Raw genomic sequence first — 26,442 nt, 5'->3', positions numbered from 1 at the left:
GGGTAGTTGTGAGGCTGTCAAATTGCAATGGCTCTCCTTGCGAGTCCTAGATTGACATCCGGGTTCTTCAAAATTGCAGGGGAGATACACCCATGGTCTTTCTCCAGTTGGTACATCGGGTTAAAATGCATATGCTGATGTTGCTTATGGGCTCGTGGGCTCGTAGTCATAGTAAGTAATATACAGGTGCCAAGTGAAGCAGGGTGAGGAAGGCTTACTTACTATGACAGCCCAGCCCTCTACACTGAAGGTGTGCTGCGGATGCGGATTGAAAGTCAGGGGTTGATGTTTGCTCAATGGCTCACCATATTTCGTTTTCCCTCTTCACAGAGCCTCATAGAACAGAGCCTCACCACAGTGACTCTATCCCATCACCCTTGTCATAGGGGACGCCCGAAATCATATTGATGCGTTTTGTACACCGGGCAGCAACTTCGGAAGTTCCGTAGCCTCGATGTGTATTGTTTGCCCTGAAAGTCCGCAAGAAATTACCTTCAATAGCCCCTATAGGGTTTGTCACTTGACCAATATATCTGAAGGCGTCTATAGGTAGGTCCATCTGATTTTCCATATAATCAACTGCATGCGATGTATGCTATCAACTCCCTTTAACTGGCAATGACCCCTCGGCTGTCCATCCAAGATGCTGGGTGAAAGGTACCTGGTGGTGTACGCAATGCAGCTGACTAGAGTCACCATGGCTGACGCCGCTGCCCTAGAACACGAAGAATAAGACTTCTTCAGTAGTTCTATAAAATCTCCAGCTGGCGTTATTCGCTGCATATAAACAATGCGCTGAGTGTGTAGAGAGATGGAATGTGATTCGTTGGTTGTATCTTGATGGTGTGTATTCATCAAGGTGGGTTGGGCGAAGAAGGCTGCATCTCTGCGGCACCAACAGGCTCCTTCGGAGAGGATAATGGTGGGATATGCCTGGGGTACATGAGCCGCATGATTTGGAATCATGACGCGTAGCTACGTCGACGTGTTTCTCTTCTCAGCCGCATCTCAGCTTCTTATAAGAACAGCAGTCGATCCACTCGTTCGTGACACTTCTGCATCACCAAAGTGATACAACATATCCTTTAAACAAACCGGAAGTAAGAAGAGAGCCTCGATGCCTGGATTCCAAGGCATGTACATGCCTAAGACCAAGGTTTATGAGGCCTGACACTTCATCCAATCACACAGGCCTGCCAAGACTACTTCAACGTTGAAGCAACGACGGAAGAATTAAAGAGACGAAGACGAAGACAGCCACGCATAGCTCCCGGGGCCTCCGTTGGGGGCATGACCGGCTTTTGTCAAGGTGGCAACGAGGCGGAAGACAGATGCAAGAGGGAAGGCAACTCGGTCCACTTGAGCAGTCATGTCGGCTTCACCAGTCCACGACAAAGCTGACCTGGTCCGGCATATGAGCCCCCAGCCTTTGGGTTTACTGGAAATAGAACTGTCTACCGGTACGCCTTGTCAGAAGAAAGCCACCGTAGGCGTTTCGAGGGAACAAGAGTCTAGTCTTTGTCGGGGGCAGGTCATCTTACCTCCGACTCCACAGTCAGGCTACGGACGGCAAGGGTCACTCATTATGTTGAACTCCCAGCATATGTGTTGATGAGAGCCCAATTCCGGAACTACTCGATCCTTCCTGGATGACGACAAGCAAGGTTGGTCGGGGCGAGACACAAAGGACCCAGGAGACACTACCGCACTGCCCTGGGCTTAGGAACCCCCCGGAAGCATGGCTACAGTCTGCCCTCTAGCCCACCGAAGCAAAGTAGAAATAGCCTCGCCGCCGTCACGAGATGAAACCACATGCCCAAACACATGCTCAGCTCGACCGCAGCATACGAAGATGTGTGAGACGAGAGTGTATGCAGGACAGCCAAGCCCCGCCAGGCGTCTTGTGTACTGACCCGTCCAATACTCAAAAAGGGGAGAGAGAGGCAACAATGGACCAATCAACCCTGTCAAAACACATGTGTTTTCCTCAACTTAGACATGGTGACCCGCCATTTGCAAGTGGAAAATGCCCTTTTCTGCTTGGCTACGCAATGGTGTTGTGGGATTCGTGGCATTTTCTGACCAATAGCCCCAATCACACCAAACTACAACAGTCAGGAAAGGCGGTATAATGGAGAGAACGGCCTGGCCATGATCTCCATTCGCTTGAATGCGTCAGATGGTATCCCAGAGCTCTCGAGGATATGGCAATATTCGCTATGTGACTTCGAGGGAAGGTGGTGAACCAATCTACACGTTCCCACCGTTGCAAGAAATGGAAAAAAAGACCATTCGTCTGCGGCAAAACACCCTCGAGGCACCTTTTCTGAATCCGAGTACCACGCCTCATCAAAAGGGGCCTCGGCTCTGCTCTGGGCTTCCATTCGCTCCAGTCTGAGGGCACGAGACGAGGCAAAGCCACCGGGCAGTGATATGGCTTCGGTATACCTTCGTCTTCTCGATGACTCAGGAATACAGATAAAGCTTGTGGCCCAGGATAGCGAGTGCTGTAGTATAAAGATACGTCAGAGCAACCGACCGAAGAAGACTGGGAAAGCCCATCAGGCAGCACCTAACAAGCCACCGAGAACTCGATTGCCAATATATAAGATTCAAGACGAACTCACTTGTCACATCACAATATCCCACCACCTGACCTTGAACTCAAGATCCCTCGCAGTTAAGCCTCCAACCCAGCGTCAAGATGGGGAACACCAAGGACAAGAGCAGCAGCAGCCGCAGCAAGCACCATGATGCTAGGAGGACCACCACGAACGAATATATCGGTTACTCCGAAGCCAGGAAGCCATCCGCTTCTTCCTCTTCGAACACCCGCTGGGTCTGCGTAAGTTTTCGAAGACAGCAACTCTGATACCATGTCGCTAATCAGTGGTAGCCCAATTGCAATGCTGGCAACCTGTCTTGCACGTATGACTTGAGCTGCCCCTACTGTTTCAAGCCTCGTCCTGCCAGTTATGGCATCTACAGCGGGTGTAAGTACCAAACTGTAGAACAAACGTCCCGATGATGACCCACTAACAAGGCAAACCACTCAAGGATAGAGGGATAGCACGTACAACCACCATGGCCCACTCTCGTGACAAAGGGTCATCCTAGGTACATGGCATCTGACTGCTGTAGTCTGAGCAGAGTCACCGGACCGCCGATGTACGAATTGTCGAAGGCAGGATAGGATCTGGAGAGGAGCAAAAGAGGCGCAGGAGAGGGGGTCGAGGTTGTCACGTTGGGATAAAGGTTTCGAAACCTCATTTTTCTCCACTGGAAGGCATGGAGCAGGCTGTTTGTTCTTACTTATACCCGGCAGGAGACCAGGCTATGCATTGTTTTTACCTTAGATTTCCTCAATGTCAAACATATACACACACTCGAATGCCCGAGAACTACGCCTTACGCCCTCCCCCAGCCATACCAGAAACCAGCATGCAGCGCACACATACTCTGCAGGAAAGGCAAGGAAGATGCGCTTGCATTGCAGATGGCAGTTCTGCCAGCGGGCAGATATATGGGTGGCCGGAGTCAAGAGCCGCATGGAGGCTGTGTGGCAGTATACGCCCGCGGAGAGAGGCTCACAAGAAGGACAAGGACAAGGACAAGGACAAGGACAAGGACAAGGACAAGGATGACAATAAGCATTGCCACAGTAGCAATGTATGGAACAGGAGAAGGAGGCTGTGGCGAGAAGAGAGCTCGCAGGGTGTTGCCCAGCCGGCTTCTCAGATGTTGTGTTTTGGTGCGCGAACCAAGGCTGGCCGCCCAACAAGCTGTCACTTCATGGGAACTGCGAGGCGGTTTCGAGGCCAAAAGCCTCAGGGGAAAGCCTCAAGCATTCTCGTGCCCAGCCACGGGCTGAATGGCGGGCGAACTCGAGAAATCCCGAAAATTGCCCAGGAGAGCTGCAAAGCTCGAACCTGACGGTGATGCTTCGCTCACGAGGCAAACAGCCCCCCACTAGCATAGGCAGCAGACGCGGACTCGATCGATGAAGCGGGTGGTATTGGCCGAGGGAGAAGCAACCTGCAGACAGACGGTTCCGATAATGCCGCTCTCCATTAGCGGTGAGTGGGAAGTAGAAAAACAGCCCTCGAGTTAGGTAAAGGCGGAATGTGAAGCTGGAGGTTCCGGCATATTCGATATTTCGAAGTCGGTCAGTTCGTCCGTGGTTCCACCTCTAAGGCTGTGCCAAAAGCAGAGATTGAGTGATATTGGGTGCATGCAAGGTTGAAAAAAGCCATACGTCTTGCATTGAGCCCAATTGATGTCGGGGACGGGAAAGGTAGGTAAACTGTCTGCCGCCTTTACTCTTGTAGTCGAGGCAGGCTGGAGGATGAGGGGCTAAAACGAACGGCCCCGACGATCACAGGATATGCGGGCGAGCGGGGTCATCAAGGTGGCCAAGTGGAAGGCGGGAGACGGACAAGGCAAGGTGCTTCAGATGATGATCGAGTTCGTGATTCACTGGTGCTTTTCTGACAAGCTCGAACACTGAGCGAAGCAAGGTACGACATACCACCTGTATGACCGCAACCTGCGAAGTTTGGACGTCGTGTAATGCTCTCTTACGCAGGTACATGGCCGTGGATGTGCAGACAACCCTCAATCGACCCAGCACTATCTTCCGCCAATTACCAAGCTATTTGTGTACATGTACTGCGCCGCAATCGGTCACTTGAGAGTGTTGAATAAATAAAGCCGACGGCCCATTCTATAAGAGCCCACATGCATCCCTTGGTCGGGTTTGGCGATTTCCACGTCCCCCATCCTCATCGCCCTCCCGCTTCGTCAACACACTCATGTCAGCCACGGTGGCGATAACGACAATGTCCCAAGAAGAACTGCCACCGCCCTTTATCAACATCCCAGGGCTCCCGAACTTCCGGGACATTGGCGGGGTGCCGCTCCCCATTGCATCGCAACCAGGCAAGACCATCAAGCCCGGCGTTGTCTTCAGGTCGTCAGAACCCTCCAAGGTGACCGATCAGGGTGTCCAGCAACTGCAAGACCTCGGCATCAAGAAGGTGTACGACCTACGGTCCTTGGACGAGATCAAGGTCAGTTGGCCCACGACACCCCCTTTGGCCACCTGTAACCATGTATGCTGACCCCCTATGGATGGCATATAGAAGGATGCAGAGGGCGGGCATCGGCAGGTGAAGGAGTGGGAAGGCGCCGAAAGGGTCTTCGCTCCAGTATGGAGAGACCAAGACTTCTCGCCTACGGCACTGGCCCAGCGTTTCAAGCAGTACAGTGACGAGTCCGATGTAGGTGAAGCTCCGGGGTCTCCTCCTCCAGCTGCCTCTATGCCCACTGACCGATGCTAACGACATCCCAAAGCGAGGCTTTTTAGAAGCCTACAAGAACATACTGCTTGCCGCCAGCAGCAACGACAAGCCGTACAAGGTCATACTTGCCCACCTGTCGTCCTCGGATAATCCGCCACCCATACTGATGCACTGCACGGCGGGCAAAGACCGCACAGGCGTGCTCTGCGCGCTCATCCTCTCGCTCTGCGGCGTCGACGATGCCTCCGTGGTTCAGGAGTACCATCTCACGGACACGGGCTTGCAATCACGACATCAGGAATTCGTGGATTGGCTGATGAAGGACCCGGCCATGGCAGACAACCGCCCTGGCGCATGGCGTATGATTAGTGCCAAGTGAGTGTGATGCCCCTCCACTACTTCGGCCGCAGGTCGATTAACTGACTGGCGCCCACAGTCCACGGAACATGCAGGTTCACCTCAACTGGATACGGGAAAACTACGGCTCAGTCGAAAAGTGTGTTGTTGACTTGGGCCTCATCACACCAGAAGGTATTGAGCAACTCAGAAAGAACTTGATTGTGGACGAGAGTGCCCACAGCTCGTAGCCGGAGGTTTTGGATGTTTTGTTTTGATTTCTTTAGACGTCGTCACACCCATAGATGTGGCTAGACGTGGTATTTATACAGAGGCGAGGGGCATAGTCTGCGTGCCCTCCTTTCGGTGATAGACGCAAAGACATGTACCAGCGCCCTTGATGCCACCACTTAACACCCCCGCGCGTGGTATCTATATTCCAGAACTCCCAATATACAGCTCGTACAGGCTTGCGCTATGATAGTACACTATATGGCGACTGACACCTAAATCGTTCAAGGAACACTGGTGGGGATCTTGACCATACCCTTCTTCCGGTCGTAATGCGGCATGCCATACTTCCAGCCTACCACGTTCGGAGCTCGGCCGTTCTTGCCAACCAATTCTGAATCAACCTCCCTGAATCGGAACTCAAAACGAGGCGTGTTGATCTTCGTGGTGGCTTGCTCCTCAGCCATGGCCTTCTTCATTTGCCGTTGAGCAGCCTTGCGCTCGGATTCTTCTGCAGCATTGATGAAGCGAGTCCTGGCTTCGTTAGGCGACATGTTGCGAAGCAGGTCTTTCTCCATCTGAATCAACTCGGGGGTGGGGCACTCGCTCGTCCGCTGACAGCATCTTCGGGTGGAAAGCCTTGGCAGCGTCCTCTCGGGTAAACTGCCTTGACTCGGACGTAGGCCAGAAGAGTTGCTTCTGTGTAGCGGCGTGGATATGGAGCTCGTTGATGGGCTCAAGAGGCTGGTTTTCCACTCCTTCTCTGAGAGACTTGGTAGGTAGCATACCTAGAACAGCCCGGGAGTAAGGAGTTGCTAGCTTTTTCCCCTATCCAGATAGTTCTGTGTTAGCATCGACGCCAAAGAGAACGCAGAGTTTGCTTATGAAAAGATTAAGGCCATGAGTTGAGATCAGAGAGGCTCGCAACAGATTGTAACCATGGAGTATGTCTTCAAGACTAATCGAATTTTTGTTGGATATCATCATGGAAGTAGGGCCGTGTAGGAAGGGGTTGGTTGCAAGCATGCAAGACGAACCTTTGAAACCCAGTCTTTCTCCACCTCCTTTAACCGTACAACGGCGGCCACTCTGGTCAAATCGACGCCCAGCTCTGCCGAGACGGCCTTGAGACTTTCACCCTTTCTCATGACCTTCCCCCAGATCAGTTCCCGCGCTTGGTCGTTTAGTACACTTTCGCTCTGGAAATTCCTATTCAAGGGGAAGGGCCTCAAGCGGTTTCTGGAGGCTGGGGAAGGCCTGCCGTTAATGAGGTAGCTGGGGCCTTCGGAATTGGGCCGACGATAATGCGAGGCAACTTTCCTCGTCCATTCGAGAAAGGCACGACGCAAATTGGTACTGCGTTCGCGGATTGGGGTTGTGGAGAAGCCAGCTCTACCGCCGGGCAGAGACTGAGATGTGCATGGCGATGCAAAGCTGTTGCGCACCAGCGCCGAGGCCGAAGAGGCACTCGGGTTGGTGGGAATCCTCGGCGGCATGACAGTGACTGAATAGTAACCAGATCAACTGCCAACCGATCCGGGCCCAAGAGACAAAAAAGAATTCTTCAAGGTGGTCTGGCAAGGGAATGGGCGACTTTTGTATCAAAAAGCTAATCGGCGAGTGTCCAGTCGAATTGGAAAATTGTTCTGCAAGGTCCACCTCGGATAAACGTTTTTGAGAAAACATCTACGCATGTACATAATTAGTAAGTGCCTCGAACCGCGGCCCGCTGTGCCCGCCATGCGCTATGCGACGGGAGTTTCCTGGCCCTGGCCTAAGGAGAAATACACAGAGGCACTGTACTGTCTCAATTGGATGTATCTTCCTCAGACAGATGACAGCCAAGTTTCTGAGACATGGATCGGATTATCGCAATCTCGTAGGGCTGCTGCTCACTGGTGCATAATGCAGAGTCTCGCAGAAGAACTGTGCAATGTTAATGGCACCGGTGCACAATTATGGCTCATTCACTGTGATCGGAACAGCTGCGAGAGATCGAACTTCAACCCCAAGCAGAAGCCAGGTTGAGCCACTATAGAAGGTGGGCTTGGTGGAGCCAACTAAAGATTTGACAACCAATATGCAGGGGTGCTAGTTGCGAGACAGAAAGACCGCCGACCAAAGGGTGCTTGACTGGCAGACTGGCGTCTGTAAAGTAAAGGAGAGAAAGAGAAAGAGGGACGGACAGGCCTCTATCCATGGAACCGGAAGCAAAAAGAAATGTCGCCTGTGAGCTGTCCCGTCGTGCTGTGCTGTGCTGTGCCGTCTATCTGTATGTACATATGTATACTAGTATATAAAAAGTATGTAAAAGAATCGTACCAGACGATGGTTGGCAAGGGTAGGTAGTCGTGGCCGCGTGGGGCGACATGGGACTGAGCTCCTTGGCTCGAAACTGGGAACGCGCTGTGCGAGATAATATCATATGTGCCCGGCATTGTTGTTATGATTATTCAACGATGGTGCCCAAGCAGAGCTGGCCAGCTGTACAACGCGGCCGGCGTATCTATTCACATCCTTGCAGCGAGCATGCCCGCCGCCGTGGGCGAGCCAATGCAATGAATTAATTGGCTCTTTGGCGGATGGCATGGCCTTTAACCGGAGCAGACGGCCCTCAGCTCAGGCCTCAAGCTTCTTTTGATCTTCATCGTAGCTCCCTTCGTACTATGTGCAATCTTAGAGAGGAAGGATGTAAATACACATCTTGACTGCTTCCTCCATTGATGTCCTGACCCGTAAACGACCGACAACAAGTCAAGGCCGTGGCCCAGAGTCGTCCGATGCCCTCGCAGTAGCAGCAGCAGCTTACCTACAAGTTACGACTCGAGACCTGCATGTGGTATTTTGTTCCACTGCTGGCGTTGCATCGCACGCAACCACGCCTCTTCGGTTTGTCTTTTTATTTGCAACCACCACCGTGGGATAATCCCATGTAGCTTCGCAGGCATCTCACTATATGTTACCAATGGTCGACCTCCGGGCGCGCATCAGAGCCAGGTTTTCGCGGAGAAATAGCACTGCCCCTTCGGTCGCATCGAGCAAGGGCAGCAGCGGCGACGGCCACAGTTTGCGACACCAGGATTCCACCCGACGCTCCCTTCATACGAGATATGCGGCCTCCTCGACAAATACTTCGGGCGACGCCAACGAGCACAGCGACGACGATGACAACGGGGAGAGTGGCAGAGATCGGAACCACCGCCATCACAAAACCACTTCTACGCGCGTCAACGGCCATGGCGACTCTTTGACCAGCCCCAAGCGCAGGCCCTCCACGACCAGGTCTACCGAATCCACAACGGCACCACACGCCGAGAAAGCCCCTGGCTCGGGGAGCAAAGTCGACCACAGGAGCCAGATGGAACAAGAAGAAGCGACAGAGAAGGCTATCAGCGACGGCATGGTGGTGGCTCACGGCGTAGACGGACCAAAGGCTACGGACAACGGAGGTGGTGGTGAGACGCTAGCGAGTCCTAACTCTAACCACGCCACTGAGTCGGGCATTGATCGGCAAGATTTTAGCAGCCATCCATTAACGGCCGCCGCCATTAACACTACCACTTCCAACACCACCACGGCCAGTAACCACCTTCTCCCCAGCATCAACGAACACCCCGCGTCGCCCACCACCGGGGACAGCGTCACAACTGCTGCAATTCCCGACCCCGATCAGCCGTCGTCCCCGTCACGCCCAGCCTCTGCGTCTCCTGCCCCAGATCCTGTGTCGCCTGTGCCTGCATCGCCCACCCGTGTCGTCCCTCCCACCAACCTCGACATCACCATCGACCAAATCAATACCGGCCAGGACTTGCAACTTCCTCTGAGCCCGGACATCTCAACGCCAGTGCTTGCGTCATATCTGGGCCAGCTTTCACCTCGACTGCCTCTTACGCCCGGCGCTACTCGACCCAGTATCAGCAGACACCAGAGCATCGTCCCGACCCGACAGACGACCCTCATCAAGGCCCTGCTCAACTCGGGACATGCCCAGGACCCTGCACATAGCGTCGACGATCCGGACCAGCTGCTGCCCATAAGCGGAACCATGGTGACCAGGAAAATCTGGGTCAAGCGGCCCGGCGCCTCGCCGACCTTGATCACGATCAACGAGGATGACTTGGTGGACGATGTGCGCGAGCTAATCCTCCGGAAATATGCCAACTCTCTAGGCCGCAACTTCGATGCTCCCGACCTGACCCTCCGAATTTGCCCTCGGGACCAGAACCAGCGTCTTTTGCAACCTGACGAGCCGATGGGGAGGACACTCGATGCCTACTTTACGGGCGGACAGACAGTTGACGATGCCCTTCTTATCGACATACCCACCCGTCGCACACCTAAGGCTTCACCTAACCCCCGGTTCTACACTGAAGACCGGCCTCACGAGTCAGGATCGGATTACTTCCCGCCTTACCCGCCGCCTGCTCATTCCCATAGCCTAGCTACGGCTCCGGCACCAGGCGGCGCGGCTCTCACCAACGGGGCGCACAGCCTCCACTTACCTCCGTCTATGGCAATCCTGGGTAATGGACAGCTGCCTCCTCTGCCCTCGCCTGGTAGCTCGAGGAGACTTGGAGCGCCCCGTCCCAAGGTACAACGGATGCACACGGCCTCTCCCATTTCTACGGCGAACACCAACGGCCACGTACAACACACGTCGGCGCCTGGTACGGCGAACGTTGGTACGCATTACTCTTCCTCTAGGCCAGCCAGATCAAGGACTCACTCAGCTGCTTCTTCAGAACAATCCACCAATCATCACCCGCATCCCCATCAGGCCCCGACCGCCCCGCCCATGCCCACCCCGCCCATTGCAGAACGTGTGGAAACCCCTCCTCCGCGGATAGCCTCTCCTCGCCCGTCAGCCCGAGCCAAGAAGAACAAGAAGAATGTGGACCACCCCTCTCTCCCACCAGGCATGCTTAATGGCGGAGTTCCACCCATCAACGTGTTGATTGTCGAAGATAACATTATTAATTTGAAGCTGCTCGAGGCTTTCGTGAAGAGATTGAAGGTGCGGTGGCAGACGGCCATGAACGGCCGTGACGCCGTCACCAAGTGGAGGGATGGTGGCTTCCATTTAGTGCTCATGGATATTCAACTGCCCGTCATGAACGGTCTGGAGGCCACACGCGAGATCAGGCGACTGGAAAAGGTCAATTCGATCGGCGTCTTTTCATCCTCGGCGAGCAGCGCTCCCGAGGAGGTTAAGGGGGACCCTGCCGAGGAGGATAAGCTCTCCAACACGGAGATGTTCAAGAGCCCCGTCATCATCGTCGCTCTGACGGCGAGTTCGTTGCAGAGCGACAGACACGAAGCTTTGGCTGCTGGCTGTAATGATTTCTTGACCAAGGTATGTTCTTCTCTTCCATCCCATACAACAACCTGTTTCGATTGTGGTTACTTACTCGTCCGACTTGTAGCCTGTCAACTTCGTGTGGCTCGAGAGAAAGGTCATGGAGTGGGGTTGCATGCAAGCCCTTATCGACTTTGACGGATGGAGGAAGTGGAAGGACTTTTCTCAGAAGACGGAAGAGAGCGAGGCGGCCAAGAAGGCTGCTGCGGCCAAAGCCAAGGCTGCCAAAAAGAACCGCCTCTCGATGACCACAGCAGCTGCTGCCTGATGATGTGGACACGCCTATCATTCTATTAGCAAGCGCGCATTGACGACCGTTCCAGGTTTTTCAGCGTGTGCGTGAAGTATAAACCGTAGGTCTACGATATACTACCTACCACATTCGAACCCATCCTGGACACGCCGCTTACATGCAAACGGCTATTTTCCTTTGTGTACGGGAGCGAGCGGGTGCTTAGGGACAGTACACCCCATATGAGCACAGCAGGGGTATAATGACGTAAAAAGGAGGCCCTGCTGTGAAAGAGTGCCCGGAGACGAGATCTTCGACGCTACTGCGGGGGAAGACTGTATCATAAGTGTTGGTTGTCTCTATGCTGGAAGCGCTGGGCCCTGGAGATATATGTTTAGCAGGGTAACAAACAAGATCAAGGATGAAATGATACCACTTTTGAATTTTATATAACTGAATAAACATACCTATCAGCTTATACTCCAAAACGGTCACCAATGGGGTTCTTCACAGTGGTGTATGTTGTTTTATTGGGTAGCCTCGATATGCATCGCCCCGAGGTGAAAAGGATGCAACTATCTCGTAATGCCAATGGCCCTTAGTTTTTCTCAAGGTGAGATAATTTGTATACAATACAACGTGGGCCATTTACCCTAAGTGGTCGGTCTGGTTAGAAAACAAGGACGGGCCGCACCTGTACCCAGTAGTTTGTCGAGCTTCCATTTCAGAAAAGGGGTCGAAGATCAGCAATTAGTCGACTGGCAAGGCCTTCCAAAGGTATAAGGGGGGTGCGGGGGGAGTAGAAGGTTTTACCATACTCACCACACTTTTCTCTCCCCCCCTCTCTCTTCTGAGTCAGTATAACAGATACATGCGGTAATACGATTTAAAGCATTATTCAGTCAATATTCTCACCCGACCAGCAGCCCTACTTCTGCTACTTCGTGTTGGCCTATCCAATCGTCACAGCCCCTGTTGCCAGCTGCATCTCGGTTTCGGTTCCTGCCACCCCTGAAGAGCATGGAAGCACATCATCCGTCGGAACGTGTTTATCTAGTCATCCCGAAGTTCTCACCTGAGTGGCAGTCGAGGTTGAGACAAAAGAACCTCGAAGAGAGCCAATGAGGAAGGCCCCGGGGAAGGAAGAAGACGGCCACGCCCGGCCCATGGCATGTCAAAGAGTGCCAAACTGGCGACTCTTGGTCAGATGTTGAGGCACAGTCTTGGTCTTGACAAAATGATCGTGGGCCTTTGTGTCAGACATGCGGTGTTACGCGAGCCGAGGTTGAGAGGGACGGGTTAGCCAGGTAGCAGGAGAGATTCAAGAGAGGATTTATGTCGGCAACAGGGGTCCGGCATCTTCTGTGCTGAACCACATTTGTTCTTCAAGGCATCCTTCCCGGTTAAACAACGCGCGGCTGGTATTGGCTTGCAATCTTGGTCTCTTCCTCCAGAGATTCTAGAACGGCAAGGCAGCCTTCATAGCGTTTACCGGTATGCGATTCAATGACCCTGCTATAGTATCATCTTGGAACGAACTGGTACACTGACGCTTACATCATGAGTCGTCGCCACAATGCGGCCTGTTATGTATATTTATAAATTTCGCTTACGCAGCCACATACTAACCACCCCTTCTGGGGGTTTTCTTCAATAGAAGCCTGGTTCTCTCGGCAGACTAGCCGAGGAATCATTTTGCAGGATCAAAACCGCCGTGCTGCTCAGGTTGCGACTGCACTATCGATTTTTTGGCATCTCACCTAATTGTATGACATTATCCCCTGGGGCAGGATCCTGATGCTGGTCGACAAAAAGTACTCATGGATATACGGAACAACCAGTGCTGTTCATTGCGGCCAATCCCATGCTTTTTCGGTCCGCATTTTCCGAAGTAATCGAATCATTACTCGATCAACAAAGCTGTGGTCGATATATCCTTCGGACTTTTCGCCCGCACGTTGGCCCGGTGGGTTGGCTGGTGGTTTGGGGGCGAAGCATTAGATGAAGGAAGACGGGGAAATTGTGCGAATCCTTCGTCCTTCTCGTAAGCCGAAAACAGTCTCTGGTAGAGCGGCCATGGCCGGCTCGGATGGTTCCTGTGTAGAATATACATCCCTACATCTATCAATCCCGCATGTACATGCAGGAACGGTTAGATCAGCGACAGGGTAGATGACTTTATGTATGCTACGTCGCATTCGGCCGGATCGAGTCGAAACCCAATGGTACGGTTCTCAGAAACGCACTTGGAGGATACTGCCAAGGCCGAAGTTTCTCTTTTCAGCCTCATGTCTGGTCTGGAACGATTTGCAAGGCTTCGGTCTCTCGTCCTGATTGGGACTTAGAAGCAATAGGTTTCCCGTTCTCATACGGAAAAGCTCCCCTCACGATGATGGGGTGACTCGAGGTTACGTTTCAGCTCGCTTACAAGCCATAGTGTATTTACCTACACCGATGGAATACCGGCTTGAAGAGGCAAAGACATACCCCAAAGCCGTACAGCCTTTGCTTCCTAGATAGGCTTGGGGTTCCGAAGCTGCATGGCTGCACCGTGGTGAGATGGTCCGGAGCCTCCGAATGCTCTCATGGTATCCATGCCACTTGCCTTTCAGGGAGTGCTCACTTTCCTTTGCGTCCGCAGGCCTTCGATGACCGACTCCTTGTGTCTCGTTGTTGTCAGTTTGTATGGCGCCATGGGAGCAGAAGACACGGGTCAAAAGTCTACGACAAGGGCAGTCGGCTAGGGGTTCAGGAGTATATAAAGCAAGCAAGGCTGCTGCGAACAATACCGAAAGAAACTCCTGTTCATCCTCCTGATCACCACTCTCCAAGACAAGACACAAGACAGACTGAGTGTTTTAAACACTCCCAACATACATATCAATATCACCCTTCCTATCGACAAGATGGTTGCTGCCCTCACCACCTCGCTTTTCATCACCTTCGCCAGCAGTGCGCTTGCCTCTGCAGTCCTGCCCGCGGTGACCGGAGTCGAGGGCGTCATCCCTCCCGGCATGGTCACGCTCGGCCCCAGGCCCACTCCCCCGCCAGAAGTTCCGGACTCCTTCCGAGCTATGCTGGGACCGGGGCCCAAATATGTGACCATCACCATCACTAACAAGAAGGACGAGCCGATTTCGACTTCTCACGCCCGCGACCCAAACAGTATGTTTCCCTTATCCCATGACAGCTAAGAGATATGGGGGAATCCTCCTCCAACATGAGTGAATCTTTACTGACTCGCCTTCTGCATCGCCGTACTGATATATCCCCCAAAATGGTCTCCGGTAATGCCAACCCCGGTGTTATCCCTGCCGGCGGAAGGGCAGAGTTCGCTGTTCCGACTGGCTGGATCGGCAGTGTTGCCATCACTCCGTCCCGCTTCAGACTCACCAACGACATCACGCTCATCGAGGCCAACTACGTGGTCCCCGGGGGCTACAGTTACGCCGTCGCCGACGTTGACGTTAGCTTTGTGTAAGTAACATCCACTGATGTTGTTATCAGAGTGGAAGTTACCAATGGGCTCATAATGCAACACGTCGCTGACTAACGGTGACACACAATCAGCAACGGCTTCTCGGTGACCACTGTTTGCTCTTGCAGTGGTAAGGGGGTCACTGGCTGCAACAAGAACCTTTGGGACTTGAACAAGTGCCCGGTAAGTTTGACGAACTATCCCTTTCTATCCCCTTGTCCATTCTGCATCCATCCACATCCGCTATTTCGAACCACGTTCCCGCTCCTCTCAATTTGATTTGACCAGCAAGTTATCCTTCATGTCTCTAACGCTTTTGGCGCCCCGCGAAATAGAACGATAACAAGCAGGGCGGCTGTGTCAACCCTCTGCGCGCCGACAAGAATGCCAGGGAGGCCGCGCCCTTCTTCCGCCCCTGCCAGCACGCTGCTTGGACCTACGTCGAAGACGGCGCGGCCGACGCCTGGGGTTCCTGCCAGAGCGGCCACATCACCTGCTGTGTTGGGCCCAAGTGCGCCCCCAACCCCAAACAATCGTAGGGGGCCAAGGAAGGAAAGACGAAAAGACGAAAAGGGGGATAGGGGCCGGGGAGTTGCCCAACTCTCCAATTCTTGCACACACTTTAGCACTGGTTTGTCATTCATCTAAAACAGGGGGAAAGAAGCTGGAAATCGGTCACCGCATCTCAAAAGACTCTATATAAAAGTTCTCTGTGTATATATTGGCAATAGTAAATACTAATCACGAATTCCAACTATTCACGTACCAGTCCTACTAGATACGCGTGCAGGGGTGATCCGAACTTCCCCAATCGGCGTCCACTTCTCTATTGATTGGGCCATTCATTCATGGCGTAGCATTACCCCAACTCTATCCAAGGCATCGCCCCGACTCGCTCCCAAGCGTCCCAATCAGAGACAGGTGTCTATATCAAGTATCTCAGACCATAGTAGGAATGACCCCAATATTGGAGTGGATAAGGTATCACCCGACTTGCTTGTATCTCGGCATTTCCACTACGACCTTCCGGATACAGTCCAAACAGGACAGAAAGAGAGGGGGAGGTCTGCTTTAGTAAACCGATCAAGATGGGGAAAGTTCTTAAGATGTGGCGTCTTCGTCGCGGCCACCCACCGGGCAGAGAGTAGTCCACGGCGAATAGGCACTGAGACATGCATACATCGTAGGCAAACACGAAGCCCAGCATGTTGAGCACCCTCGTTATCTCACTACTGAGCCTTTGCGCCTCATCGGCCGCAGCGCAGAATGACGACAACCTCGGGCTGAGGAACGGCTACCTCAACTTGACGACCAAAAACTTCGAGCTCAAGCTCGTGCGAGACGCCGGGGTCCTGGTGTCGCTGAAGCCCGCTGGCGACTCGTTTGACTTCCTGCCCTTCGACTACCTGCGCTACCGCGCCCGCAATGGCCAGTACCACTGGGGTGACATCACGTACCGCTACCGCGAAGTCTCTGGCGGCGGCGGTCGCTGGATCGATGGGGACTCCGCGGCAGCGCGCAAGCCTGTCAGCGCAGCAGCAGCCGGGGGCGGCGGCCAGGGAGGAAGGGCTCTGGCCACCTCGGCCCTGGCACCCACGCTACCCAGCGGCAGCCCGCTCAACGTGACGAGACAATGGACCGAGGTCGCGGGCGGTGATTTAGGCTTGCGCTTCACGATTCAGAACCAGGGCCAGACCGCCATTGAGCTGGGCAGCCTCGGCTTCCCCACCGAGTTCAACAGCATCTTCACGGGGCGGCCGGCGGCCGAGATGGCGCGGCTCTGCTCGCTGGCGGACCCGTACATCGGGATGCACGCGGGCCACATCCGCGTGGCACCGACCAAGGGGAACGGCCCCGCCCTCGTCGTCACGCCGTTGCTTGTGGGCGACAACGGCAACGCTAGCACGACGCCCATGGAGGCGTACCGCAACTTGCGCGAGGACCACTACGACGAGCAGACGGCGTACGGGAGCCAAACCTTCGAGGGGCTCTACGAGTGGCAAGTGTTCACCAAGGCATGGGCCGAAAAGGAATGGGCCGGCGTCGAACCGTGGAACCAGCCTTCCTCGCGGGTTCTTCAGCCTGGCGAGTCGCTCGACTTCGGCCTGCGGTTCTCGGTGGCCAAGGGGGCGTCCGGGAGCTCGACTCGGTCATCCGGTCCACCGAGACCCCCGTCGCGGTCGGAGTGCCCGGATACATCATCCCGCAGGAGTCCTCTGCCATGTTGTATCTGCAAAGCTCCTCGGAGGTAGCAGCTGTTACGGTGAACCCACCAGAAGCGATAGCAGTCACAAGACAAGCTGCGGGGAGGTATGCGGTGACTCCCAGCGGTTCGGCATGGGGCCGTGCCCGGCTTGACATCCAATACAGCGACGGGAAGGTGCAGACGGTGCACTACTACATCACCAAAAGAGGGACCGAGGCCGTCGCCGATCTCGGACGCTTCTCCACCACAGAGCAGTGGTTCAACGACACATCGGACCCGTTCGGCCGGGCGCCGTCCGTCATGACGTACGACAACGAGGCCAAAGCCATCGTGACGCAGGACCCGCGGGCGTGGGTGGCCGGGCTCAGCGACGAGGGCGGGGCGGGGTCTTTTCTGGCTGCGGCTATGAAGCAGGCCGTGCAGCCCAGCGCCGGGGAGGTGGCCAAGCTCGAGGCGTTCGTGGACGGCGTGCTGTGGAAGACGCTGCAGACCTCCGACTTCGCCGTGCGCAAGAGCCTCTTCTACTACGACCCCGCCAAGGTGCCCGCGCCGGGCTACACGTACAATCCGGCGTTCGACTGGTCCGTGTGGTGGTCGTGGAACAAGCAGGCGGCCTACGCGATAGACCGGGCCTATGACTACGTCCACGTTGCCGCGACCTACTGGGCGCTGTACAGGGTCGCGCGGGCATACCCGGCCCTGACGCGGAGCCACGCGTGGGACTTCTACCTGAACCAGGCGTACCAGACCATCATGCGAAGCATGAAATCAGACGTGAGTTACAACCAAGTTGGCCTTATGGGCGAGACCGTTTATGGGGAGATCCTGGCCGACCTCAAGCGAGAAGGGCAGACGGCAAAGGTTAGCTCGCTGGAACAGAGCATGCGCACCCGGGCCACGCAGTGGAACTCGGAAGAGGTGCCATTCGGCAGTGAGATGGCATGGGACTCGACTGGCCAAGAGGGCGTCTATTATTGGACCAAGTAAGTTGACCAAGATTGGGTATCAGGCCACAGTGCTCAAGGTTCAATGGTGATTTTCCTAACAGAATTGAACACTCAGCTACTTCGGTTTCAAGAACACAGCAATTAAGACCGTCAACAGCGTTCTTGGATTCATGCCTGCCGTGCCGCATTGGGGTTGGAACGGCAATGCCAGACGATACTGGGATAACATGTACTGGCCCCTTTCTTTGCAAGCCCCGTTCTTCCCCTACAAGAGTGAGCGTTGTACTAAAGTGAGATGCCCCTCCCAGCTACGGGGGAAGCTCCAAAGGATCGAGCGGCAGATTCACCACTACGGCTCCGGGCTCAACTCGCTGGTCCTGCTTTCGGCTTTCCGCAGCGACCCTTCGGACGCCTATCTGTTGCGCGTAGGGTACGGCGGCGTGAGCGGCCCACTAAGCAGCATCCACGCAGACGGATTCGCATCGGCATCGTTCCACTCGTGGCCCGACACCCTGAAGTGGGATGGATACAGCGGAGATTACGGGCCCAACTTCGTCGGCCTCGCGCTCGGGTCGGGGACGTACGTGGCCGACATGGGCGACGAAATCGGGGTCGTGGCGTTTGGCGGTAGCTTGAATACCGCAGCTGGCACAGGTAGGGTCACTGTCACCACGGGCGATCCATCGAGGAGAAGGGTCTTCATCGGCCCCCTTGGTGTCTTGTTGAACGTAGATGCTGGAATCATCAGCGGGTTTAGTTACGAGGTTGGCGGGAGCATCTCTGTCACGTTGTCACAGTTGGACGGAGGCCCCAAAACCGACGCTGCTGTCCTTTGGATCGAGACACCGTCCAGTTCCGTAAAGTACAATGTGACGACATCTGGGCTGCAGCAGGCCAGGGGGGTTGGAAGGTGCCGCTGTCAACAGATACGACTGTTCAGATAAGCCGTGCCTAGTCGAACCAATGCGAAAATGGCGTCCTTCCTTCTGTCCACGACCTTATATATGAACTTGGTTTTTCGCCTCACATATCAAACAAGTACTTATGGCCTGGCGAAGATCCGAGACTTTAATACTTGATATCTGTCGCCTGCGTGGGAATAAAGCCACGCAACCTGGTATCTGGAGCGATGATTGTGATCTAACTCGGTTCATATCTGGTGATATCAAGTTGCCGCATTTGGTCGCAGGAAAGCTTGGAGACGAAGTAAGTTAAGCCCAGCTACTTCTCGAAACAAGTACAGAGCGAAGGCAATTAACATGATCCAACTCAGCCTCACCCAGCAAAGTGTGTTCGGTGAGATGGGAAGGGGAATACGGCCGGTGGTTGCTGGAGTTTGGGAGAGCAGAGATAGCTGTCACACCCTGGTCTGATTTGTTAGATAGGGGCTCGGCCAATACACACATGTACGGGATTAGTTTCGATCGCTGACAGCGCTATTGATATCTCGTTGTGTCGCTCTTAGACCAATGAGCTGCCTCCATTTACTCAGAACATAGGGAAACCCATATTGTCTCGAGTGTAGTCTGAGGGCAGACGCATGATAACACAGTTTTGGGGTTAGCCTCCTTCCATTGTAGTCAGCCGTAGTTATCTAGGCTGTGAGCGATTCGAAACAAAGGACGAGCCGTCCCGAGCAGTAGCCAGCTTACTGGGACGGCCGATCGCTTGAGTCCAGGCCAGTCAAGCTGAGATGGCTTCTCAGATAAGCGAAACGGCCGTTGCCTGCGATCCGGGCGAGGCCGTCTCTTGACCAAAACATCGAGACGGTGTTCGGCGGACTGAGCCAGCAGCCTCCAAAGCAAAAACCCCCATGCTTCTTGACCTACATATGACATATGTAGGCGTCGTTGCCGACGGCAGCTGTTTGTTAGAAATGGCGATCCCGGCGGACGAGCTGATAAGCATCGCACCCCGGCCGCTTCGTTGATTGGTCCAGACCAAGATAGGCGGACATTGGATGTCTTTGTTGGGATTAGCGGCAGGCGCACACGATGATGCATTGATGGATGTCTTTGATAAGGATTGGATTGGATTGGATTTGGGCCTGGATTCCAATACCCACGATGCGCGTACACATCTGTGCATGCACTGTAACTCCCGACGAGGTGCAGCAGCTGAAAAGTGTGTCGCGTGTGTCCGGTTTCCATTACGTGCGCGGCTTTGGAGGTGCCAGTCGCAGTCGCAGTCCCAGTCGATCGGGACGAGTGGCAGAGTGGAGAGGGACCGCTGTATCAGTTGCATCCAGTTAGCAGTGAGGGTTATCCGCAATCTCCCCTCGTTACTAACGCCCCCCATCCGTTATCTGGTCTGGAGTTGGCGCCTCGAGGAGAGTGAGACGATATCGGAGGAAGCAGGAGCGCGAACACCAGCAGAGCAAAGAAGGCTGGACTGTGACTCGGTTTCTTTGTAGAAAACCTCGTATGACTTGGTCTCCTCGCGATGGTAACGATTTGGTAACCAAAGTACTGAACTCGCCGTACCCTCCTACCTTATAAGTGGAAAGCCCTACGACAACCCCACAAACTGGGAATTGCCAAGCCCCATGCTAGTCGCTGCACGTGGGTATGCCTACATGTGTATAGAGTTGCGTTGATATCGTGCCATGGCAATCGTGGCACAACATGTTTTCAGCTGTCGGCCTCACCATGGTATTCTCGAGTTTCCGTCCATTGCAACCCATCCAGTAAATGCACCAATGCGAGAAGCACCCGGTCCAGAAAGCGTCCAGCCGAGCAGCCCTTTTGGGAACTGGTCTCGCTCCCTAACAGAGCGATCGTCTCAGCCTCCCGAAGACTAGACCCAAACCCGTCCCCATCGCCAAGGCACCAAAAGATAAGAATTCTCGCCCTCCGTTTCTGCACGACGACAGCCGCCAACCGCCCAACGGCATTATCTCATTCGATTAGTTGTAGACGAGTTTTCACACCCCCAGTCCACACATGTTGCGACCCCGGCCTATCTTGGCGCAACGCATACAACGGCCAATTCCCTGGCATTTCCCCTCTGCTTGATTTGCCCCCCAGCCATGCTAACTGCTGTAGGCTGTTAATTGCTGTTGCTACTCAGGCACTCCTCTTTTATACGGACCCTGCCTTCTCTAGCCTATATCTCGTCCATGTACCCGTGCCATAGAGTGACTATGAGATAGACACTTACACACCTCGGCCTGGACCCTGAACCCGGCCTCGCTTTTAATCGGGTACCCAAGAGACTACTTTTTTTCGCCTTTCCTTTTAGCTATCTCATTCACGTGTGTATGTATTTAAATATTTGGGCTTCCCGCTACCCATGGCTCTGGAAGGGGAAAAAATGTAGATGGTTCGATGATATCCTTCCCTCCGCTGTCAAGGCCGTGACAACCATCCCCTAGTTTGGTCGACTGTGACCGACGTCTGTCTCCCTCACTTCCAAGCCATTACGCATTCGTCAGTTGAGGCTGCATGTTTGCTGTATAGACTTGCTCTTTATATAAGCTATAGCTCCCTGGCTTATTCGTCTTTTTGGCTCTTTGTTTTCGTCCCGAATACCCCGTGTCTTACCACACGCGAGCTTCTAGTCGCAGATCTTGGACTACTTGATAATATATAAATATACTCGCCACTGTCGATACCATGGGTTGGCTCGAAAATCTCAACGCCAAAGTGGCGGCTGGCCCGGTCGGTCGCTGGTTCCGGTTGGACGGCTCAGGCCATGTATGTTTATCTCAACTCTCTACTGTCGTCGTCGCAGGGTGAAGCACGATCATATTCATGCCCATTTATATGAGATGGGCTAGATGTGGTGGCGCAGCTTGTCGCGCAGTGTGTACGCGTGAAAAGAGAAAAAAAACGGGATTGCTAAATGGTTCTTCTTCGCAATATAGGCCAAAACGCGCAAGGGATCTAACTTCTCGACCGAGATCCGAGCCGGCGTTGTCGCCTTCTTCGCCATGGCCTACATTATCGCCGTGAACGCCTCCATCGTTGGCGACACTGGCGGCACCTGCGTATGCAATGGCGGCGCCGAGGACCCCATCTGCGTCAAGAACGAAGAATACCTGCTCTGCGCTGCCGAGGTCAAGCGCGACATGGTCACGGCCACTGCAGCCATTGCGGCGCTGACTTCTTTCTGCATGGGTTTCTTCGCTAATCTGTAAGTGCCTGCCCACTTTATCTGTATGCGGATGAGGAGAGCTAACAAGAAAACAAAAATAGCCCGGTCTCCCTCGCTCCTGGTATGGGTTTGAACGCCTACTTCGCTTACACCGTCGTCGGTGTCCACGGCACCGGCACGGTGCCCTACTCCGTCGCCGTCACCGCCATCTTCGTCGAAGGCTGGATCTTCTTCGCGCTGGCGCTCTTCGGCATGCGCCAGTGGCTCGCGCGCGCCATCCCGCGGTCCATCAAGCTGGCGACGGGCGTCGGTATCGGTCTTTTCCTGACCATCATCGGCCTGACGTACAGCGAGGGCATCGGTCTGATCGTGGGCGCGCAGTCGACTCCTCTGGAGCTGGCGGGCTGCTTGCCTGGTCTAAAGGGCACGAACGGCGCCAACCCGGGCATGTGCCCAGACTCGAGCAAGATGCGCAACCCGTCGATGTGGATCGGCATCTTCTGCGGCGGCATTCTGACGGTCCTGCTGATGATGTACCGCGTCAAGGGCGCCATCATCGCCGGCATTGCCCTTGTCTCCATCATCAGTTGGCCGCGCACCACCGACATCACTTACTTCCCCCACACGCCCGTGGGCGACGACGCCTTCAACTTCTTCAAGAAGGTCGTCGACTTCCACCAGATCAAGCACACGCTCGTGGTGCAGGAGTGGAACATCGCGCAGTACGGCGGCCAGTTTGGCCTCGCCCTCATCACCTTCCTGTACGTCGACATTCTCGACTGCACCGGTACCCTCTACTCGATGGCCCACTTCGCCGACCTCATCGACCCCGTCACCCAGGACTTCGAGGGCTCGTCCATGGCCTACATGGTCGACGCCATCGGCATCTCCATCGGCGCGCTACTGGGCACCCCTCCCGTGACCGCCTTCGTCGAGTCCGGCGCGGGTATCAGTGATGGCGGCAAGACGGGTCTGACCTCGATGACGACCGGCATCTGCTTCTTCATCTCCGTCTTCTTCGCGCCCATCTTCGCCTCGATCCCGCCCTGGGCCACGGGCTGCGTGCTGATCCTCGTGGGCTCCATGATGGTCAAGTCGGTAACCGAGATCAACTGGCGGTACATGGGCGACGCCATCCCGGCCTTCATCACCATCGCGCTGATGCCCTTCACCTACTCCATCGCCAACGGCCTGATCGGCGGCGTGTGCAGCTACATCCTCATCAACACAACCGTCTGGCTCCTCGAGAAGGCCTCGGGCGGCCGCATCGTGCCCCACGACAAGGACCTCAAGGACCCCTGGACCTGGCGCATCCCCGGCGGCATCTTCCCCGCCTGGACCCGCCGCCTCGCCTCGGGCAAGAAGGACTTCTGGCGCGAGAACGAGGTCCCCGTCCACGAGTCGACCTCGAACACACCCTCGCAGAACGGCGACGGTGAGAAGCTGACGCTACCGGAGGATGGTGCTACGACTGGCAAGGATACGCCCAAAGTCACGGGAAAGCCGACTGGAGAGAGGTCACTTTGAACGGATACCGTGCAAATTCCAAAATTCGTCTGCATAAATCTAAAAAGGCATAATTTTGTAAAAGGAGATTTGTAGAGTGGTGCATTGCCGGGAATTGTTGTACATGGGAACAACCAATGAATGATATAGTCATACTCTGACGTGAGATGAAAATAAGAATAAGTGCACTTCACGTTTTCCTCTTTCAAAACAACCCGATTTATGAGTCGCCGGGTCGCTATATTCTACCCATCCTTCAACCACGGAATTGACACTGGCAGCATCGTAGGTCTGATAAATACTGAGCATACAAGTACGTAGTGGTGCATAAGCTGTTCCAGACGGAGGCCGTTCCCGGCAACAGTTGTCTGAAGTCGGCCAGGAACATTTGTTTTCGCACACGATTGCCTCGCAGTTTATATTTGACGGAATCAGCGAAGCTCAATACATTTCTGTCATAATTTATTGGGGGCATCGATTGCACCACTAAAGGGATACATCGAAGACAAAATCGTAATCAACTCCAATTAACAATCCATCCGACTACTCTATGCCTAAGCTGGCTCGATCCTCGAGCATCCAAACACCAAAACGCCAACGACAGTCACACTAGAAAGCACCAGCGAATCGTGACACATGATCGGAACAGACAAGGGCTAAAACAGGCAGCTTATATGCTCATAGTAAAATCATGTTCTATGCCAGGGGTAACACTGGCCATGAACTGGAGTTGATATGTTAGCATATTGATTTAAGAACTTCAAGATTGGCACAAAGCTTCTAAAAAAACTCACCTTTAAGAAGACCACGAGGTACTGATCCACCCGAATAGCGACTTCGGGGTCCTCCGCCTCGACTTCCTCCCAGTCATCGTTACTAGATTCAGCTGCTGCTTCGGCGCTCTTAACGTCGAGCTTGTTGATCTCATCGACCAGTCCCTCCATGCCGGCATCGTGGCCAACGCTCTTGCCAGCCTTCATCTTGTCGCGGCGGATCTTGAGGGCGGCGTCGGCACGGTCCAGCAGGGTCTTCATGACGGACGCATGCTTGCAAGGGTGGACGCTGGCCATCTTCACGGTACTGGCAAAAAGGGGAAGTCCTCCAGAGTCACCGTCTTGTCCTTGTAATCGCCGACGATGTCCTCCATCATGAGCTGAGGTGCGAGGGGCTGTCCGTCGGAATAGCCCGACAGATATAGACGGGGCGTACGGTAGTAGGGCGAGTACATTATGTAGAGGTTGTATGTTCGGCGGGCACTAGCAGTGGTATTGTTAGCATTCAAACCTCGCGACCTGGCTCCAAGTCGTAGCTTACCCCTGTCTTTTGTGAGCGTCTGCATCACGAATGATGGCCTCGTCATCGTCTTCGTCCTCCATGTCCGGAATTTCATCGTCGTCCTCGATGTCGCCCACATTGCCCGCGTCGTCCACCGTCCGGACTTCCCTGGCCTTCAGTGGTTGCGAGCTGCTGAGGCCGCCCGTGCGCAACCAGCCGTCATCGTCATCTCCCTGGCCTTTGTATTTGAAGTCGTCGCCGTCGCCCACAACGGCTTCCTCGTGCCCGGCATCGCCCGCGAAGTTGTCATCGAGTCGCCGGTGGCAAGGGACGTTGCGCGTGACGAGGTACTGCTTGTCGGCGGGCAAGTGCGTGGCACGCTGAGCCTCAGACTCAGCGGCGGCCCACTGCCATGTCGGGAACTTGAAGACGAGATAGTCGCCGGCGGCTACGAACTCGTCGGGGGTGATCTGGCCCGTCTTGCGAAATGTCGACTTGTTCGACACGGGCGTGTATTTGTCGCGGATGGTGTTGACGGTCGAGTAAAGCAGATTCATGGTGCTGGTGGGATGTGGTGGTGTTTATAGGTCCGAGTCTGCCGATTCGAGTCGAGTCGAGTCGGTTTGGCTGTCTTGAATGTACAGCAAAGAGGCACGGTCGGAGGGGTAGATGTAAGTGGTGCCTAGTAAAGCTGGTGTTGGTGTTGGTGTTGGGTGGGATACCTGCACTACAATGGTGCGTAAAGAAAGTCTTAATTTTGTTGGTTAGAAATGCAAGAAATAAAGATTTCGAGGCTGATTACAATGATAATATAAGATGTGGAAGTCTTTGTTACCAGCGACTTAGGCAGTCTGATTCATGATGAAATTGAAGGTCCCAAGGTAGGTAAGTAGCTAAGCGTCTGTCGTCACATGGTACATACTGAGGCACGCAGGCACGCAGGCACGCGCAACATTGGGAAGCACTCACACCCCCAAGTCACCCGTATACCGATGGAGGGGCAGTGTTGATGAGTACCTGCATAACCCTCTGGGCCAAACCGATCCAAACGGGTTGCAATATTACTTCTATAGAGTCATTACCGTCATAATATAGTATCCATAGAATTATGATTGAAATGAGCTAGCCACTCATTCACCATCTCCGGCTCTGGCACGCTGCTACTCAGGTATGGCAAGCCTCGGAACATTAGAGGGATGATGATGATCTCCTTCTCTTGCGGGGCAGCTGCTGTTTATCTAATCTTTGTGGTTCTCTCAGTAGGTGCATAATAGCGTTTGCTGCATGGCCAGCTGGGGGAGGGACTTTGGAAGGGGCCAGGTGGCGGACACTTGCCCAGCTGGCCCAGCTCCACTCAGTCGCACTTTGCCGAATCAAGCTAAGCCACAAAAACTGGATTGGGGCAGTCACCTGATCCCACACAACACGCACGCTACTCCAACTCCAACAAAATTGACTGATCTATGCCAAAAACTTTCGG

General features: G+C 54.3%; 9 protein-coding genes across 9 annotated transcripts; 7 read left to right on the top strand and 2 right to left on the bottom strand.

Moving 5' to 3' along the window:
* Positions 1-2,704: 2,704 nt before the first annotated feature.
* PG998_012637 (uncharacterized protein) lies at positions 2,705-3,933 on the top strand (the record flags this gene model as incomplete). Its single annotated transcript, XM_066879453.1, has 3 exons — positions 2,705-2,845; positions 2,897-2,993; positions 3,425-3,933. The coding sequence occupies 3 exons, from the start codon at positions 2,705-2,707 to the stop codon at positions 3,931-3,933; spliced, it is 747 nt and encodes a 248-aa protein (XP_066725837.1).
* A 905-nt stretch (positions 3,934-4,838) lies between these two features.
* On the top strand, positions 4,839-5,887 carry PG998_012636 (protein-tyrosine phosphatase-like protein; the record flags this gene model as incomplete). Its single annotated transcript, XM_066879452.1, has 4 exons — positions 4,839-5,069; positions 5,142-5,279; positions 5,353-5,675; positions 5,737-5,887. The coding sequence occupies 4 exons, from the start codon at positions 4,839-4,841 to the stop codon at positions 5,885-5,887; spliced, it is 843 nt and encodes a 280-aa protein (XP_066725836.1).
* A 264-nt stretch (positions 5,888-6,151) lies between these two features.
* On the bottom strand, positions 6,152-7,363 carry PG998_012635 (mitochondrial 37S ribosomal protein mS45; the record flags this gene model as incomplete). The annotated part of the gene is made up of 3 exons (XM_066879451.1): positions 6,152-6,473; positions 6,547-6,695; positions 6,905-7,363. 3 exons carry the CDS (start codon positions 7,361-7,363, stop codon positions 6,152-6,154), a joined length of 930 nt encoding a protein of 309 aa, XP_066725835.1.
* Positions 7,364-8,832: 1,469 nt separating this feature from the next.
* PG998_012634 (uncharacterized protein) lies at positions 8,833-11,491 on the top strand (the record flags this gene model as incomplete). Its single annotated transcript, XM_066879450.1, has 2 exons — positions 8,833-11,220; positions 11,291-11,491. 2 exons carry the CDS (start codon positions 8,833-8,835, stop codon positions 11,489-11,491), a joined length of 2,589 nt encoding a protein of 862 aa, XP_066725834.1.
* A 2,870-nt stretch (positions 11,492-14,361) lies between these two features.
* Positions 14,362-14,649, top strand: PG998_012633 (uncharacterized protein; the record flags this gene model as incomplete). Its single annotated transcript, XM_066879449.1, has 1 exon — positions 14,362-14,649. The coding sequence occupies one exon, from the start codon at positions 14,362-14,364 to the stop codon at positions 14,647-14,649; it is 288 nt and encodes a 95-aa protein (XP_066725833.1).
* Positions 14,650-14,732: 83 nt separating this feature from the next.
* On the top strand, positions 14,733-15,472 carry PG998_012632 (uncharacterized protein; the record flags this gene model as incomplete). Its single annotated transcript, XM_066879448.1, has 3 exons — positions 14,733-14,932; positions 15,026-15,116; positions 15,269-15,472. 3 exons carry the CDS (start codon positions 14,733-14,735, stop codon positions 15,470-15,472), a joined length of 495 nt encoding a protein of 164 aa, XP_066725832.1.
* Positions 15,473-16,138: 666 nt separating this feature from the next.
* On the top strand, positions 16,139-19,030 carry PG998_012631 (uncharacterized protein; the record flags this gene model as incomplete). The annotated part of the gene is made up of 3 exons (XM_066879447.1): positions 16,139-17,050; positions 17,074-18,122; positions 18,202-19,030. The coding sequence occupies 3 exons, from the start codon at positions 16,139-16,141 to the stop codon at positions 19,028-19,030; spliced, it is 2,790 nt and encodes a 929-aa protein (XP_066725831.1).
* A 2,670-nt stretch (positions 19,031-21,700) lies between these two features.
* Positions 21,701-23,708, top strand: PG998_012630 (uncharacterized protein; the record flags this gene model as incomplete). The annotated part of the gene is made up of 3 exons (XM_066879446.1): positions 21,701-21,781; positions 21,952-22,220; positions 22,283-23,708. 3 exons carry the CDS (start codon positions 21,701-21,703, stop codon positions 23,706-23,708), a joined length of 1,776 nt encoding a protein of 591 aa, XP_066725830.1.
* Positions 23,709-24,357: 649 nt separating this feature from the next.
* PG998_012629 (autophagy-like protein 3) lies at positions 24,358-25,519 on the bottom strand (the record flags this gene model as incomplete). Its single annotated transcript, XM_066879445.1, has 4 exons — positions 24,358-24,411; positions 24,482-24,715; positions 24,769-24,943; positions 25,002-25,519. 4 exons carry the CDS (start codon positions 25,517-25,519, stop codon positions 24,358-24,360), a joined length of 981 nt encoding a protein of 326 aa, XP_066725829.1.
* Between the last annotated feature and the right edge of the window lie 923 nt (positions 25,520-26,442).

Source organism: Apiospora kogelbergensis (assembly GCF_038363985.1).
Source record: "Apiospora kogelbergensis strain CBS 113332 chromosome Unknown utg000008l_segment0_segment0, whole genome shotgun sequence".
Taxonomy (NCBI): domain Eukaryota; kingdom Fungi; phylum Ascomycota; class Sordariomycetes; order Amphisphaeriales; family Apiosporaceae; genus Apiospora; species Apiospora kogelbergensis.
The sequence above is the reverse complement of the archived record's forward strand: the minus strand, read 5'-3'. Positions and strand labels throughout refer to the sequence as shown.